This window comes from Pseudochaenichthys georgianus, chromosome 18, assembly GCF_902827115.2.
Source record: "Pseudochaenichthys georgianus chromosome 18, fPseGeo1.2, whole genome shotgun sequence".
Classification (NCBI taxonomy): domain Eukaryota; kingdom Metazoa; phylum Chordata; class Actinopteri; order Perciformes; family Channichthyidae; genus Pseudochaenichthys; species Pseudochaenichthys georgianus.
Genome location: NC_047520.1, coordinates 6,433,237 through 6,450,006, shown reverse-complemented (window position 1 = coordinate 6,450,006; position 16,770 = coordinate 6,433,237). Strand labels below are relative to the sequence as shown.

The 16,770-nt window shown below is 42.4% G+C and overlaps 1 protein-coding gene across 4 annotated transcripts; it reads right to left on the bottom strand.

The window, feature by feature from the left end:
- Positions 1 to 2,475: 2,475 nt before the first annotated feature.
- dtx4a (deltex 4, E3 ubiquitin ligase a) lies at positions 2,476 to 16,608 on the bottom strand. Of its 4 annotated transcripts, XM_034106455.1 has the most exons (10): positions 16,341 to 16,608; positions 16,003 to 16,043; positions 15,608 to 15,822; positions 12,988 to 14,155; positions 5,851 to 5,912; positions 5,388 to 5,549; positions 5,214 to 5,275; positions 4,775 to 5,095; positions 4,590 to 4,679; positions 2,476 to 3,993 (listed from the first exon to the last, which is right to left on the bottom strand). In XM_034106455.1, the coding sequence occupies exons 3-10, from the start codon at positions 15,813 to 15,815 to the stop codon at positions 3,763 to 3,765; spliced, it is 2,304 nt and encodes a 767-aa protein (XP_033962346.1). In that variant the 5' UTR covers positions 15,816 to 15,822; positions 16,003 to 16,043; positions 16,341 to 16,608; the 3' UTR covers positions 2,476 to 3,762. The 4 variants fall into 4 exon arrangements, with proteins under 4 accessions (XP_033962346.1, XP_033962347.1, XP_071062669.1 ...); XM_034106456.1 differs by lacking the exon at positions 16,003 to 16,043; XM_071206568.1 differs by lacking the exons at positions 16,003 to 16,043; positions 16,341 to 16,608 and adding an exon at positions 14,269 to 14,351 and having other exon boundaries at positions 15,608 to 15,698.
- Positions 16,609 to 16,770: the final 162 nt, after the last annotated feature.

The following is a 16,770-nucleotide window of genomic DNA, read 5'->3' as shown; positions in this document are numbered from 1 at the left end:
TAAAAGCTTTTAGTGGTGTGTGATGTCACCGTGACATCAAGTTGCCAAGGCAACGGCAAGGGAGGCACTTCATTTTCCCTCCCTCTCCTTTAACCACTCCCATCCGCTCTCCTTTTTCCACTCCACTCTGCTCCAGTGGCAGAGAGCACAAAAAGCTTTTAGCTGAAAGGCAGCAGTGTGAGCACATGAGATTGCTGACAGTTTTGAAATATGAGCCTCTGGGGAAGTGAAAAAAAAGGGAGAGCTGAGGGTATGTGTTTCCCTGGCAACAGGGCATTGGACTTGGTATTCAGCCAACACACTGCTCCATTTAAAAGCTTTTAATAATAGACAAGTCATTTGGAGACGAGGAGAGGGAGGATTTGCTTTATCCGGCTTGATGTAGAAGAGAGGAAAAACACTTCCAGTCTGCAGTTCAGACCTAAAAGGCAAACAAAAGCTCTTTCTCTGAAAAACTGGGAAACACTTGAAAATAACAGGGGGGGGGGGGGGAGACATGATGGCATGATAGGCACCCCTGCAATGCTGACAATGCTACAATGCTGACTGCTTCGTTATCTGTAATCAGCTTTCTATTCACAGCAACGGCTTGTAGACAATGGACCCCTGCAGGAAGGGTTTCTCTGACCAGGGGGACCCCTCCCCCCTAGATCTCAGCAAGGGGCGGATCTCTGTCTCCCCCCCCTCAGTCCCCGTCTCAAGCCCCCTAATCTACCATATTATGTGCATTTATTTCCTCTTGTCTTTTCCTCCCTTTCTCTACCTCCCTCTTTGTCTCTTACAACAGTATGAATACAAATCACACTGTATTCCACACATTGGCAATAAAACCTCTCTCCCCCTGCAGCATTTAGCCTTTTTCTGTGTCTTATTGTTGCTGCACATAATACGTAAACATGGAAATAAAGGCACTGGTACATTACAACCCCACCCTGGCTTCATCTTTGCCAGTTGCTGTCAGTCCGGCTTAACTCAGTTCTGGCCTGATTAGACCCTTAACCCATCTGCTCCTCACTAACCGGTGGCTGACAGGCGGCCGGTGCATTTTCATACCACAAATTGGCAGCTTTGCCCAATCCATCACATCTGTCACTTAAGACAAACGGTAAGCTCCGCCGTTACAGAAATGGAAGGGCAAATGAAAGTTGGTGCAAAATGCTTTTTTTGGTTGTTTTTGCATACTTGCCTTCAGTTTGCAGGTAAAAGCCCGTTTCTTTGAGGTATGTGTTCATATTTACTCTTTGACTTTCTGAAGGTAGGATATTATTTTTGTTGCAGCACAGAATTAAGCAGGGCAGGTTTGAAATATGCAGAGACATGTTTTAAAATGTTCTTAGAAAATACACGTAGGGAGACTTAATTGCCTATTTTTTTAATAAACAGTGACATATACGAACCATTGCCTATTTCAATATCATGACTAAATCCTCTTCCGCGGGTTCATTATAATTGCACTTCATTATCTCCTTGCATTTTGTCATTCATTAGGCTGCAAGTAATCCCGACAACTAATCCAGGAGCCAGACTAATCTACAGATAAACTGGTCATGCACGATCATTTCTTGAAAGCTGAAGTAAGTCATTTAAATAATCTTACATTGTAAAAGGTAACTCTACAACAAAACTAACCAGGATCTTTTTTCCATGAGAGATTTCTAGTTTGTATTGGCCATATCTTTTTAACTGAACATGAAAAAAGCATAAAAAGCTTCAGATTCCTGACATGATTACTGTAGATAGAATACATTATTTTTTATCGTTTTATAAGTATTTGAATCAGTGGCAACGGATTATCTCAATGATATGCTGCAAGATGCTACATGTATTTAAACATAGTATACAATACACAACAGAAAAAACTGATCTCACATGTGATTTTCCAATTGAAGAGCCCCATTGCACTGCATACTGTAACCAGGTTCTGCAGTCATGTATTTAATCTTCAGATGAATATTACCATACAGTAGGTTTTACTAAAGCCTAGTTTCTGTGAAGCTTTCAGACACTCTTTAGGCCTTCATCGAGTTATTAAACCAACCAACTCTGTGTCAAAGGCTTACATCAATCTAAAATGTGCTTTCACAGAAAACGTATCAGTGCAATTAGCGAACAGATACGTGATGTGTTCACGGGATACGATATTCTTACGCAAGGCGACGTAACTTTGAAGAGCAGAAATGGCACACCCATTCTTCGACAATGCAAACAAATGCAACTTTCGAATCAATGCACTTGTTTTCTGTTGCTATAGTCTGGTTAGGTAGCAAACAGACCGTGCTCTATAAATCAATGTTTTAGCATTTACATTGATCTTGTATTATAATGTAACACACAATTTAGACTTAAATGAACATGATTTAATAAACCTCACATAAAAAGAAGCAGTATAAAGTTCTGATATCTCTTTGAACCTTAGAAAAACGTTTAATGCAAATTTGTGCACATAAAACACACACATACAGTACAGCGCATACATAAAGTATCATAAAGTATAAATGCTTTTAATGTTGGCCTACATCAGTATGTCAACACACCGTTGTACATCCCGTTCATCGTACCTCATAATAAACCGGTCCATAACAGACCGAATGCAAACTGACAGCCGCGCTGGCCAAAGCTGGATCCACAACAACAGATAGTCTTCTGCACCTGCTCATTGCAAAAACCGAATATGACTAAATCAACTGATAAGCACATTTTGTAGAGTGATAAGAGCATTTGAGGCTGGTGTGTGTCCTACACAAAAATACAGCAGATACAAGCTTTCCGGTTCATTTTGATGATATAAGTAGAAAGCTCTGTGCAAGTCTGAGCTCAAGCATGACGTCCAATCCTAGCTTTTTGGGTATTTACTCCTCCCGCGGGGAAGGATTTAATCCATAGTAGCTTTTCCTCCTCCTTAACATTAACGCAGATACAAGAAGACATAGAAAGCTTTTAAATGCACCCATGCTCTCAGGGCAGAACACTTAAGGAATGTCAGTTTGTGAACATATCAAATACAAAATTTATTTTAAAGAAACGGGGGGACTGGTATATGGCATATAAAGTGTCAGGCAAACTCTGGTACACCAGCAGTTAATCTTATCTAACGCCACACCCACAAAACAATGCAAAGAAAACACGGCATATAAAACAAAATGTCAAATTAAAATATAAAAAACATGATAGAATGGAAACCATATCATATAATATATCAAGTATTCATAATATACAACAATACAAATCAAAGCTAAAAAGGAATGTAGTTCTGGAAAATTACCACTAGAGGTCAGCAAATAGTCATGCTCAGATATCCAGTTATACACTTGAAATATTTATCTTCTGCTTGTGGACTAACACTTGAAACACGCACAGACCTCCACTTCTTTCCCCCAGCTTTCTGTTCCACGTAGCAGCAGCCGTAGTGGTGGTAAACACGTCGTCGTTACATTCTTGAAATGAAGTCTCACCGTATAAATGACAGCTTTTAATCTAACACTGACTCTGACTGTATGTGCACAGTGGCCTCCAATGTCTCACTGAATCTGCGGTGATGACACCAATACTGCATCTGGAGAAAAAAAACCCACATATTGAAAATGACTCATGCAGTCATAAGAGGAATTTGATCCAATTCAAAAAGAGTTTTTGAAGTTGTTATCCATCTCTGGTGGTTAAAGTGTCTCTGTGTTATCAGATTTGGAAAATAGTTCATCTGTCCAGCTGTGGATCCTTTCTCAGCATCGTTTGTTTGACCTTCAGCATTTTGAATGTCTGGGCTCAGTCTCTGGACAGGCACTCCTCCTCCGTGATGCCCTGGGCCTTGAGCTCCTCCAGAACGTTGTCCAGGTGGCCGGGGTCGGGGTAGCCGTGGCCCGTTAGGTTGGAGCCGAACTCCGTCTTGTGGTGCACCTCGTTCCAGATGACTGTGTCTGACTCGCCCGTGGTGCTCGATGTACCCACAGAGAAAATGAGCCGGCGGTCCCACGCTACCAGGAGAAGCCTCAACACCTGGACGAAGAGATAAAGAAAGGCAGTGTTACGGTTTGAAAGGCATGTTTCTCTTTGGAAAGTTGCCAAAAGTACACAATTTTCTTACTCCTAAAAAGTGCCTTTTACTTGCACCATTGAGTCACTTTCACTATTTTACTGTACTGTATTACTTCCTTACTATTATAGATATTGTGCATGTGACAATAAAGCCTATGAATCATTTGAATCTTAAAATGTGTAACAGTCGGAAATTGTTAAAAAAATTATAATTGTGGTCCAATTTTCAAATGTACGACGGTCTCGATGAATTATGTACGAAAAATGCTTCCTGTCATAACAAATAAACAAACATAGCGTTAAAATAGTGAATAGAGAGGTTGTATTAGAGATTTTAAATGTGAATAGTTCAATATTGGAAAACCTTATGGCACCTGGTAAAGTGGAGTAAATATAGATTACATTATTCACAATTTATGTTAAATAAATTGACAAGTATATTCAACTTGTGTGTTATAGTTTGTAACTTTGTCATACTGAACATCAGACATCTTTGAGTTCTCACTACTTCTAGCCACAAGTGTGCCGTTTCCACAAATAGAGGAGCTCTCATTTACCCTGCGTCCCTTCTCGCTGTCAGGGAGGTAGCAGTGTCTGGGGAACCCGCGGGCAGTGAAGGGTTTGCCTGGATTCGGGTGCTCGGGGCCCTAAAAAGCAAAAGCAAAGTTCATCACATGTTCCTGAACCGATACCAAGTCACCATTCAGAAGCTAATGTCATGTTAGCATGAGTAATTCTCTACCTGGATGCCAGGAGGGATGTTGTAAATTATCCGGATGGTTTTGCAGTCCGGGTGTCCGGGTAGCGAGTGGGGGATGACGTGGTACTCCATCTTGCCCGGGGGCTGGTTGCCGGTCTTGACTCCGTAGATGGTCTTACAGGTGGGACACTGCAAGCTGCCGTCCTTGTTGCCATTGTTGTACATCGCAACGAGGCATTGGAGGTGGTACTGGTGACCGCACTGAGCCAGGCGGCCCACCGACTCGGCCCGTGAGATGCCCCCCACCCCGGGGCCTTTGTAGCCCGAGGGTCCGGCCAGGGCCTCCATGCAGATGGTGCAGTCCTGAGGGGGGGGGGAAGACGAGTACGATAAATGACGTGTCAAATCTGATACAGACAGATTTATACATGTGTCTTAATGTTTAGCCAATGAAAACACAACTGCAATAAGGAGAACTCACTTCCTCTGGGGGATTGCGGACTTTCTGAAGGTACCTCTTCACCACCTCCTCAGGGGTCTTTCCTATGATACGGAAACACAGAGTGTGATGTTGTGTTTATTGCCAAAATGCACACGATGGATATGAAACATGTAAAAAAGCGATAGCACAAGCAGTCTATATCATCAAACCCACCTTTTCGAGCCTGCTTCTTGGTGGTCTTGCGGCAGCAGTGGCCCAGGCCGGGGATGGGCTTGATGTCACTCTTGCTGACGGGTGGAGGATGAAGCACTAGCTTGGGAGGGCGGGTCAGGCAGACAGGAAGTCCTGCAGCGCTCATAAGGATGCCTGTAATGCCTGGGTACAGCCAGCAGAGGGGGCATGTTAGACACTGGATTCAAGATCCAAGATTTAAAGGCTGTTTGTACAAAAGCTACAGCACAGGAACAGAAAAGCTAAAGATATCTTCTTAGTGGATTTACTAGTTACATTTGGGGCTTAATATCATTAGCTGTGGCAGTACATCACTTTACACAAGTTAAAAAACATACAAACATTTCTTTAAAGAGCTGAGAAGTCCAAAACCTTTAACTTTAAAATGCCTTAGCTTAATTTTAGACTGATTTAAATATAATGAGGACAAATAAACGATATGTACCTGCTAGTGCAGGGTGTACCGGGCTTGATCCGTTCAGGTTCTTTACAGGAACAGTTGGCACTCTGAAACACAAGAAAACAAACGTATATTATTGTACAGGTCATACTGAAAGCAGACATGCAACTGGTCCAGTAACCTCAGCCCTGATTTAAGACTGTACAATCTGATGAGTCATGTAAACAGGTGGAAGGACAAACAGCATATGCTAGCTTCTAGTCCACCCCATATCATCAGTCTAAGGATCTTTTGCTGAGTCATGTAAAGAAACCAACAGACAATGGTCATCAGATCTTTACATAGGGTACTTTAACTTCCATTTAGAACTTCCTGCTACGAAAGACACACAGCAGTGGTCAAATGAGTTATTTTGCTATTTGCTATCGTTGGGTACAACTGATCAAGAACCCTGGAGCAGCAATAGAATACAAACGAGGATGCTCTTGTTATCAAGACGAATGAAGGCACTCTGATTTTAAAATGGTAAGGCAAAACTAATTGAAGCAGCTTTGATTTCATAAAGTCAAAGAAAAAGCAGAAGGATAAACTCCTAACAGGGACCTGTAAGTGACACTTCCTCAAGTACTTAAATGCTATTTTGACACTTCTTCTTTATGTGAGTATTTGGAATTTATGCTAACCTACTACATTTTAGAGGCGAATTGTACTAATTAAAAGGTTATGACATGTTATTGTGGATAATAAAACGTCACTACTTCTTCTCAAGTGACATTTTTGATTCAAGATTTGTAATGGAGTATCTTAAGAACATAGTTAGTAGCCAATTTCTAATTTTACTTTATGTGCATGATCTGAGTATTTCTGCCACAACTGCTTACTCAGCACGCCCACAGTTTTGAGTGGCTTATTTACAGAATAATGTATTTTATGCAACTGAAAAAAAATCACTATCAGTGTATGTGTACTATACGTAATATACTTATTTGCTCTCTACAAACCCACAAATGATCATTGATAAAAACAGTAATGTCAAAGGTTTACCTTTGTCTCAATTGGTAAGTGTTGTTGTGTAATTTGGGTGAAACCGAAACACCAAAGTAGATAATACACTGCCTGTGATAAAGTATGAGAGTGACTCAAACAACCCCAACTAATATTATCTCTAAATAAAATGTTGAATACATGCTTTTCAGAAAGCCTTAAACATCGCCTGATTTCAATCAAATAATCCCTCTCAAGCCCTGCTGTGCTCCATCCCTGCTCATTAACGAGAAAAGACATGTGTAAAAAAACATGACGCAGCTACAATTATTATGTATCAGTCAGAAGTGTGTACTCACGGTCTGACCATTTTGATAATAGTCATTTTTCCAGCTTGAACGCCCCAACTCAAGATTACCACTTGTTGCAGTATTTGACTCGCTCAGGCACTCTCTTTGAAATCTCCTGTTCGAATGGTGAGTACGCCTGTCTCTGTCTCTCACTCTTCCTCTGCTTGTGTGACGGAGTCAGGATTCCCTCCTGCCTTTATAGGGCTAATCCCTCTATTCCTGTTCACTAAACTCCAGGCTCTGTCACAGGAGGGATTACCTGTCGGCCACCATGTCACACTGCCAGGCTTTCAGACACGGCACATACAACTCGTTCATGGGACAGCCCACAGTCTATTCTTAATCTACTTTACGTCATTACTGTTACTTTATTTTGGGCATCTCATCTTTCTTCTTGATTTATGAAATAGGTAGAATTAAAGATGAGCATGCATTTCAAACAAGAAAAAAAAAAATGCCTCATCCTTTTTTCCTCCCCGTCCCTTTATCCTATCCTAGAAGAGTAAAATAAGATACACTGGAAAAAAATTGAAATGTTGACTTAAATAAATGTATTATGTAAAGAAAATACACATAACTGTATTAGGTTAGTTGAATGAAATAATATTAAGTTTAAATTCAAAATATTAGGTTCAACTTATTGCTTTCAACTACCTGTTGACATTATACATTTGAATAAAGTAAATATTTAATTTCTTCAGTGTAAGGTGCACACCTGTTGGTGGTAAATTAATTCAACAAAACAGTTCTGATTAAAATGTAAAAAAACAATAGACAAAAAAGTATTCAGAGTTTTTTAAGGAAGCATATTTCAAAATGCACGCTTTGACATATTATTTGGCATTTGATCAATAGTCATAGGTTCAGGTTATTTATGGTGACCCGAAGGTAGATTTAGGTGCAAGATAAAAAATGATCATAATCTAATATAACATATCCTAACCATAACCCTAACCGTGGTCAAAAATAAGGACATATAGGCTTAGAAGTTAAAGTGTAGCCTTTAAGGTGACACCTTTTGTTCTGGTATAAACAAACACACAGACACAGCGCCCAGTGTTTTCACTGGCCGGAAGATGTCCTTAAAGATGATGCAACAATGACTTAGCAAAAAGTACAGTCAGGACTCATTGAACTGTACACTTCCTGTTCCTGGAACCCTGCTTACATTGTACTAATACGACAGCCGGGACACCGTTTGTTTACCAACAAACTGTGTCCCAGCTGTCGTATTAGCTTCCTGTGTGCGTGCCAAACGTGACTTACAAAGTCAATAAGAGGTGCTGCCTGACTGGGTCAAGCCGGAGCGTTAATTAACTAACATCTGTGTGTTGGGCAGGCAAGTGTAAGCAATATGATGAAAATAGACTCAAGGGAAAGGATGGGAAAGTAGAGAAAGGATGGGAAAGAAGAGGTGTGTCGATTGGCCACCTATCTTTAATCCTCTTATCTCGCTGCAGCCTGGGTCCTCACTGCTTGTGATATAAAGCTGCAGCATATAAACACATGCACATGTAAACACGCTTGTAGACATCAAACCCAGTGCGGTGAGAGGAGAGAGGATCATAGCAGCAGAGTTTCCGTTAGCCGGTAATTACTGGACTTTGACCACAATAATTTCCCCTTATCACAATACCACATCAGTTGCGCCACTTATGTGATCGACAAGAAGAGTATGAGACAGACAAGAAGAGTATGAGACAGACAAGAAGAGTATGAGACAGACAAGAAGAGTATGAGACAGACAAGAAGAGTATGAGACAGACAAGAAGAGTATGTGACAGACAAGAAGAGTATGAGACAGACAAGAAGAGTATGAGACAGACAAGAAGAGTATGAGACAGACAAGAAGAGTATGAGACAGACAAGAAGAGTATGAGACAGACAAGAAGAGTATGAGACAGACAAGAAGAGTATGAGACAGACAAGAAGAGTATGAGACAGACAAGAAGAGTATGTGACAGACAAGAAGAGTATGAGACAGACAAGAAGAGTATGTGACAGACAAGAAGAGTATGAGACAGACAAGAAGAGTATGTGACAGACAAGAAGAGTATGAGACAGACAAGAAGAGTATGAGACAGACAAGAAGAGTATGTGACAGACAAGAAGAGTATGTGACAGACAAGAAGAGTATGTGACAGACAAGAAGAGTATGAGACAGACAAGAAGAGTATGAGACAGACAAGAAGAGTATGTGACAGACAAGAAGAGTATGTGACAGACAAGAAGAGTCAACTCTAATGTCTAACACTTAATGTGGAGAAAGAGATGTCCTGTATGGGTTGATTGTGCGTTGATCTGTTGGTAATGCCTCGGGGTTCCGGTGGGCATGTAAACAAATGCATAATGCTGCGCTATACTTTGCGGCCTCACCCGGTTGCATAGCGACACTTATTGTTTAGGTGTCTTTTAATACGCAGGTAGTCATATCATTAGCTAGAACTAGCTGGATCTGATCGATATGGACATAAACGCGAGTGAAGTCTAATCTGACGGGAGAGAGAGATCAGCTGCTGCTGACGAGTCGAGACTCGACACGCAGCTCTGCATGACCACATGCAGCGGTGAGCGGACAAAACACACACTTCAGGTTAGAATATCACACGTAGCTATTTTAATTACCTCTCAAACTACCTAAACTAGTTATACGTTTATTTGTACTGTCGGGTCACTCATTACTGGATCAGCGAGCTGCATGAGGACAGTTTTTGTTGTATTCTCATCTTAACACAGAGGGATGATAGCTCATATATGAGACTTCAAAGGTATTTTATTTTGAAACTCTACTTCAGAATGTCCTGATTTTTTCTGAGTGACTAGATGGGGTGTCCTGCTATCACCCTGAAGTGAGATGAGTCTTTGATACTGGACAGTTTTTGTTTTATTCTCATCTAAACACAGAGGCAGTGTTTCCAGGACTCTACCGTATTGCATAGGATATTCGCGCACCGCAATATCACGTGCGGGCTGGCTTGACTAGGTTTTCCCGAGTGGAGGCTGGCTTGACCGCAGTCGGATATTGACGGGCTGCCAGGAGAGGGAGAGAGTGCTCCGTTTATTATTCCCGTATTATTATTCCCGTATTATTATAAATTACTGTACACTTTTGAATGATGTAGTTAATCTACTATAATTAGTTTGTTTAATATCGAATCATATCAATTTGTTTTAAAGCTTAAGAAATTACAAAGAAGACCTTTGACCGGCACTTTTCTCATTTTGTCCGGAAGATTTATTTGAAACGGACATGTTGGAAACTTTAGTCGCTGTGGTATTCTGTGGCACCTTCAGAAAACACTTCAATTTGAAACCATCTAACTCATTAGTCATAATATGTAGTATTCTATCTTATCACGGTTACTTATCTACGTAGGACAAATTGGCTAGAGACTGTTTTTATATTTAACCACTCTCGAGAGATAACCATAGTTTTTTGGCTGGTTAACTACTAACCATTATTAGACCAATGAATTAAGTTGGGTACATTTTCTAACATAATAGTCATTGTTTTTTCAGGCATAATGTTGGTTGAATTTTGCAATATAATATTTATTTTAATGTATTGTCACATACTGTGCTAACCAACTTAGTTTTATAAAAAGTCAGTCTGAAGCCCACCCCCACTCACTAACCCTAACTGGGGGAATTTGAACTTATTGCTGATCTTGCTGAAGTTTGGAAAGAATCAAGCTGGCCTATTTGTATGCTTTGCTTGCATAGTTTACATCTCAGAAATACATGTTTTGTAAGCTATATTTCTATATTTACGTCATAAAGAAATCCAGCTGGAACTGTCAACTGTTAGAAGTAGAGGGCGAGAAAACCACTTTTTTATTATAATAATAATAATAAGTAATAGCAACAACTACAAAATATGAATACTAAATAACAATTAACAACTTTAGGCATTTGGGTGCATCCCTATTGACCACATTTCCAACAGGTTCATTCAGACCTGCAGAGGGAATTTCTTGGAAATGGATAATATAAAATCTCAGGTCAATTTCCAGTAAGGTGGTTTTTGAGTGGGTGTGTTTTGTCCTGTTCTGAGGTTGATTGCTTGTGATGACCTTTTTGTTAAGCTCTGCGAGGTGCAATGTGAGGAGAACCAATTATCCCGGCGGCAGTGTAAGTTCTGCGTGAGAGTATATAACATTCTTGCATGGTATATTTGAGACAAATGCATAACAAGTGAAATCTAGAGCACCCAAGAAACATCTCTTTCAGTGAGACTTCAATGATTGTTATAAAAAGAAAGGCTATATTTGGAATCCGGTGACATTTTGATTTGCTCAAAACAAGATGTCAGAACAGAACCAGCAGCAAAACAGAAAGAAATAGTAAAATAATGAAGTTTGTCCAAAACGCTTCTGGGAAACCCGGTTTACAATGCTGACCACAGAAGTCTTGCTAATCAGCGCCCTCTGGCATTGACACCAGGATACTGTGGCTTCCTTTATTTCATTCATTAACACCAATAAGATGCTTATTCGCTTCCAAACTCGTTGTGATATCAGCAAGTCACGGATGTACGAACACGTCTGAAACTTACATTTCAAGTGGACAGAGATGAACGGGTCTTAAAGTGTGTGTGAATTGGATATCTCGCCACGGATAACAACAATAACACAAAATGATGCATCTATTACCAACACTTCATTCCCGATGAATAAAATCTCCCTTTAAGCACTTTATTATTACTATGAAGTCAAATTATTATAAATATCTCAAAAGGCTCCAGACCACAGATAGAAATATCAAGAATCCCATAACAATGGAGACATCCAGATGTTACGGACCTCTTCCAGATGTGATCTTGTAAATAAAACCGCAGTATTAATTTCCATCAGGAAATGTTTTACATTTCAAAATGTATGCAGCAAAGCTACCCAGATAACTCAGTAAACCTGTTCCGGGTCAATACTGATGGCTACGATTAGCCACTAAAGTGCTTACACACACATAACCACAAAGCATTCCGAGCCTTTTTGAGATTTGTTGAGGCCTCGGGGAACAAATTGTTTGCATGAAAACCATAAAAGAACTATGCATACGTGAATGCATGGGAGTGTTTGCTTGTAAAACAAACCCATCATTAAGAGCTTGCATGACAAATGTCTGGAAGGTGAAATGCTTGTCAGAGCCCGGCTTGTACAGTGTGAATGTTCCTCATTGTTTTTCCTGGAAAGGAACTACCCCGATTGGACTTTGTTGAAAGGCTCATGAATGCTAATGAGCGCTGATTTCAGACACTGTTTAATGAGGGCTTCAAACTAATTAGAAAGTCCTGTCTAAATTCATTGTCTTACACTTCTGGTTTAGTTAGACTCATTTAGTTCCATGTATGTGTGTGAGGGACGTAGCCTCTGTTGAGATGTCGTTTCCGTCTTTTGCTGTCATTAATTGTGTCTGTCTTTTGAAGTTATAAATGTGATTCCTATATTGAACACGTTAGACAGTTGTCTTTTCAAAGCCGCTTATTCTCAGCATAAGCATTAGATGAGTGGTATTTCCTTGTGGATTTCTCACATACATACGAGCAACTATTTGAAAATTGCGCATAGTTATTTGATCCGCTGTGAATGTGAAAATATTGATTATTGAAGCTTTAAACCTCAAGCTCATACAGTATTGCCTTACAGTCAATGAGCACGACACTGGATTGAATGGGCCTAAACTGAAAGGTATACATTTTTTGATGGGTGCTTTTTATAGGAATATAAAGCTTTCTTTACTATACTCCATTGGAAGTACATACATGGTATCACCAGAGGTGTCTTTTCCTTGGACGATGGATCATTTTTACTGTAAATGAATGTTACTACTACAGTTTTTGTGTACTCACCCAGAGGCGATAAGGGCACGTGACTGAGCCATGGCGATTCGCTGCAGTGCAGGTCGGCTCAGCCCGGCGAGGCTGGACCGGGGGGGCAGGGGGGCCGCGCAGGCAGCGGCACCAGATGAAGACACCGGGCCCAGGACGCGGGCCGAAGGCGAGGGCGTGCAGGTGGAGGCGGCCGTGGAGATGAGAGGTGGACCTAGGGAGGGCACTGTAGGGGCGGAGCTCAAAATAGAGAAGGAGGACGAGGTGGAAGGGTGAGGGGTTGAGGTGGCAGAAGATGAGAGTGTGATGGAGGGCGGGGGAGGAGGAGGAGGAGGAGGGGGGAGAGGTGGAGGAGGGGGGCGGGTGGAGTGGAGGGAGAGGGCGGCGGTGGCTGAGCCGAGGAGGGAAAGAGAGTGGGTGAAGCCTCCTCCGTAACCGAAGCTGGCACTGCCATAACCACCGCCACCAACCGTCCCTACACCTCCTGCTCCACCCAGAGTGTAGCCACCTGTCGCACCAATTATGGACGTCCTGTGGGGGGAGAAGGACCGCGACAGGGAAGGAGGTCGAGGGAGAGTGAGTGAGTACGACCCTCCTTGGACGGGGTAGCTCATTTTGGGACTAGGTGGCTTGGTCTGTGGAGGTCTCCGCCCAAGAGTGTGAGCAGACATGGCGCCCGCTTTGACACTCAGCACCAGCATGCACTGCTGACAGGCGCAGGGCTGTCCTAAAGAGGTGATGGCGGAGGCAGGGAGCGCCCCACTGGGGTACGCGCTCCCATTTCCAGTCCCACTGTTGCTCATGCGGATCCCCATGCCCACTCCGGATACATCCACCCCAAGCAGTCCTCCATGGCTGGGCATGGCCATGGGCCCCCAGGCATGGTGGGATTTGGGTAAGGGCCCGGCAACCAGCGGGTACGCCAAGTCTGAGCGTCGCTGGATGCGTCGGCAGCGTTGCGTCTGCCCGTTGATTTGGGTCATGCTTTCGAAGTCAATGAGGTAGCAGAAACCCAGCGGCGCCAGGTCCAGCCAGGGCTGCTGGCGGTCGCGCGCGGTCTGGATGGCGATGCCCACCTCCGTGTCGTACGCCGTCCAACTGCCAGCGTCGTTCTCCCACTCCCACAACCAGCCCTGGCCAGGCGCCAAGGTGGGGTCGTAGAAGCTACGTCGTACCGGTCGAAGGGTACCTGGGGCAGAATGAGGGGGTCAGAACAAAGGATAAGATTTAAGCAACGTATAAAGTTTTTGACAATTGGAATAACATAATTGGATATTTCAATGTGATAAATGTGTAACTAACTATTAGGTTTGCTCATCTTTCTTGAACTACTTTCATGATGCTTGGTGATGAGAAGTAGTTGCAATAGGAAGTGGCCTTTTTCACTGTGGACAAGAAGATTGGAACCTTAACAAATTCAACATGTCTGTGTTTGCTTGCTAAGAATTTGGGCAAACAGGTTGCCCCTAGTAACAGCACATGGTGTGCTGAATTCTGATTGGCTGGCAGCCTTGATCCGACCCAAAGCTGGCTGTGTTTGCTTTCCCATGGTGTCCAGAGAAACTCTAGAGTGGACATACTGTAAAGCCTTTACAAATCAAATCCTGCGTCTGAAACATAAAGGACCGCAAAGATTTCTCGAAGATGGAAGAGCTTGGATCTAAAAACGAGATAGGAAACCTTTTTGGGATGGCAAGGCAGTTTTGCAGTGCATTTTACTGTACACATATCATAGCCCTATACAACACATTTGACTGTATATAGCATTTCAAATACATATAACATCAAAAATATAGCGCAAAGCCCACTGGGAAAAATAATGTAACTCACAGTGAAACAATTAGATATAACACTTCACTGGAATGTGTACCATGTGTACCATTGACATTTAACCAGACAACAAAGGCACTCATTCATAAGATCTGCTCCCATCGACCCCATTTTATCAATGACCTCAGACTCCTGAAATTCTTCCCCACCCTTGTCCCCCATCTCTCCTCCTCCACCCTGTCTCCTATTTAGACTAGGGCACAATGCCTGACTCCCCTTAGTTGAGCTTCTGCTGGGTTTGGAAAACAAACTTCACAAAGGATTTTGTCAGCTAATGTTGAGAGAGAGGGGAGATGTTGGGTTGTGTGCCAAAGTTAGACATCTGAGAACTGACAATTCCCTGCTTTGCCTTACTGCTGTGCTTGCTTCTCTTTTATGCCCATATTCTGCCATTAAAGACAGTGATCGCCTTAAAAAAAAAAAAATCAGTGTCTGTGGCAATGACTGGACATTTTAGCTCCTACTCTGGCCTAGGTGACATATCCAAACTCACACAGGTCCTACCAGAATGGCTCTCTTCACACCTCAAATACACAGAGAATGTCTTTTAAATGTAAAATAACATAGGGAACTAGGGTTCTATCAATCTAAAATAAAACAATAATGACTAGATGTTATTGCTGCAGGAAAAATAAGCCGTACTTTGCAGCAAAACACTCCCACCAGGGCTTCAACTTCTGGAGCAGAATCAACATATGGGCTTGCAAAGATGAGGTAGACACACATAAGCAATAAAAAGGCCTCTACCTCAGGCCCATGCAGCTCCACCGTCACACCCTCCGCCCCTGTGGCTCTCCTCTCTGCTTCTCACCTGTGTCTTGTCGGAACTGGTGCATGGAATGCAAATCGATGATGTAGGGCGAGAGGCGAGAGTCCACCTGGCCGAGGACAACACTACCACACCGCGGGTCGCTCCGGATGACTGCCTCGATGTGATGACAGACAGCCGGGCTGTAGGGCCGCCAGCGACCGTGCTCGTTCAGCCATTCCCATACCACTACGGCGGATGCTAGTAACATCCTACTCCTGCAAAGGGAGAAAAATAACACTGACAATAAGCAGGCATAAAGCTAAACGCGGGGTCGGTGGGCATTTAAAGACACCCTGCTGACGCTCCGCCGTGCATCCATCTTGGACAGTTTGCAACCCAGATGTGTCTATGGATATAAATGTATATTTTTAGCATGACACTGATGCAAACTGTACCTTCCATGTTTGTAGTTTCGGTTATGCAGCAATGGTAGGTCCTTTTATCACACGGCGAATATACAGAGAGTTTCAGGGCACAAAAAGCCTAGCAGGATGGTTGCATTTTACTCCCTATGCAGATGAGTGACGTCTACTGAAATCATTTCTCCGGCACAATCAAGTTAGGGTGAGAGGAGAAAATGTAACTTGGATGCTCACGGTGGTGCGGCACAAGTAGGTTACAGTGACATACTGGCTCTGTTCGTGCAGTGCAAGGTTGCACATTTGTTTTACAAAATATGTGCTGTCTGTGAGGGAGGAAGAGATTCTTGAAAGCAAATAGCTGACATATTTACCGGGTAAGATCGGCTCCAGTCAGTTCGTTCCTTTGGAGAACAGTTTTGATGCTTTATTAAAAAATGATCTGTCTGTCACTGGGCGAATGTCTTCAGTCTCAGTAAAATCCCGTATTTCTGGTTACATAATTGCTTTGATAATGTGTCACTACAGTTGTGTTTACTTTGACTCGGGCTTACTCATTGGTTCATGCCTAATGTCTCGACAGAAAGGCTCTGAACATAATTTTGCCGGTGAAAAATAAATGTTTGGCACTCGCGTGCATGAACCCTCCCACACTCACCTCTCCTCGAAGTTCTCAAACATCCAATCAGATTTGAGCAAGTGCTCCGTCTGGCCAATCACAAATGTGTCTCGTAGACCTTGTTCACTGTATCACAAATATGAACTGCGTGTTGAAAATATGTATTGTGAGTTTGTTTTAATGGG

Bases quoted from the DNA above. Each gene is read 5' to 3' on its own strand.
- dtx4a (XM_034106455.1), bottom strand. From the start codon at position 15,815: ATGTTACTAGCATCCGCCGTAGTGGTATGGGAATGGCTGAACGAGCAC. The intron at 5,550-5,850 runs GTACATATCGTT...GGCTGTACCCAG, and splicing joins GGTACACCCTGCACTAGCAG to GCATTACAGGCATCCTTATG. The intron at 5,096-5,213 runs GTGAGTTCTCCT...CCCCCCCCTCAG, and splicing joins TCCGCAATCCCCCAGAGGAA to GACTGCACCATCTGCATGGA.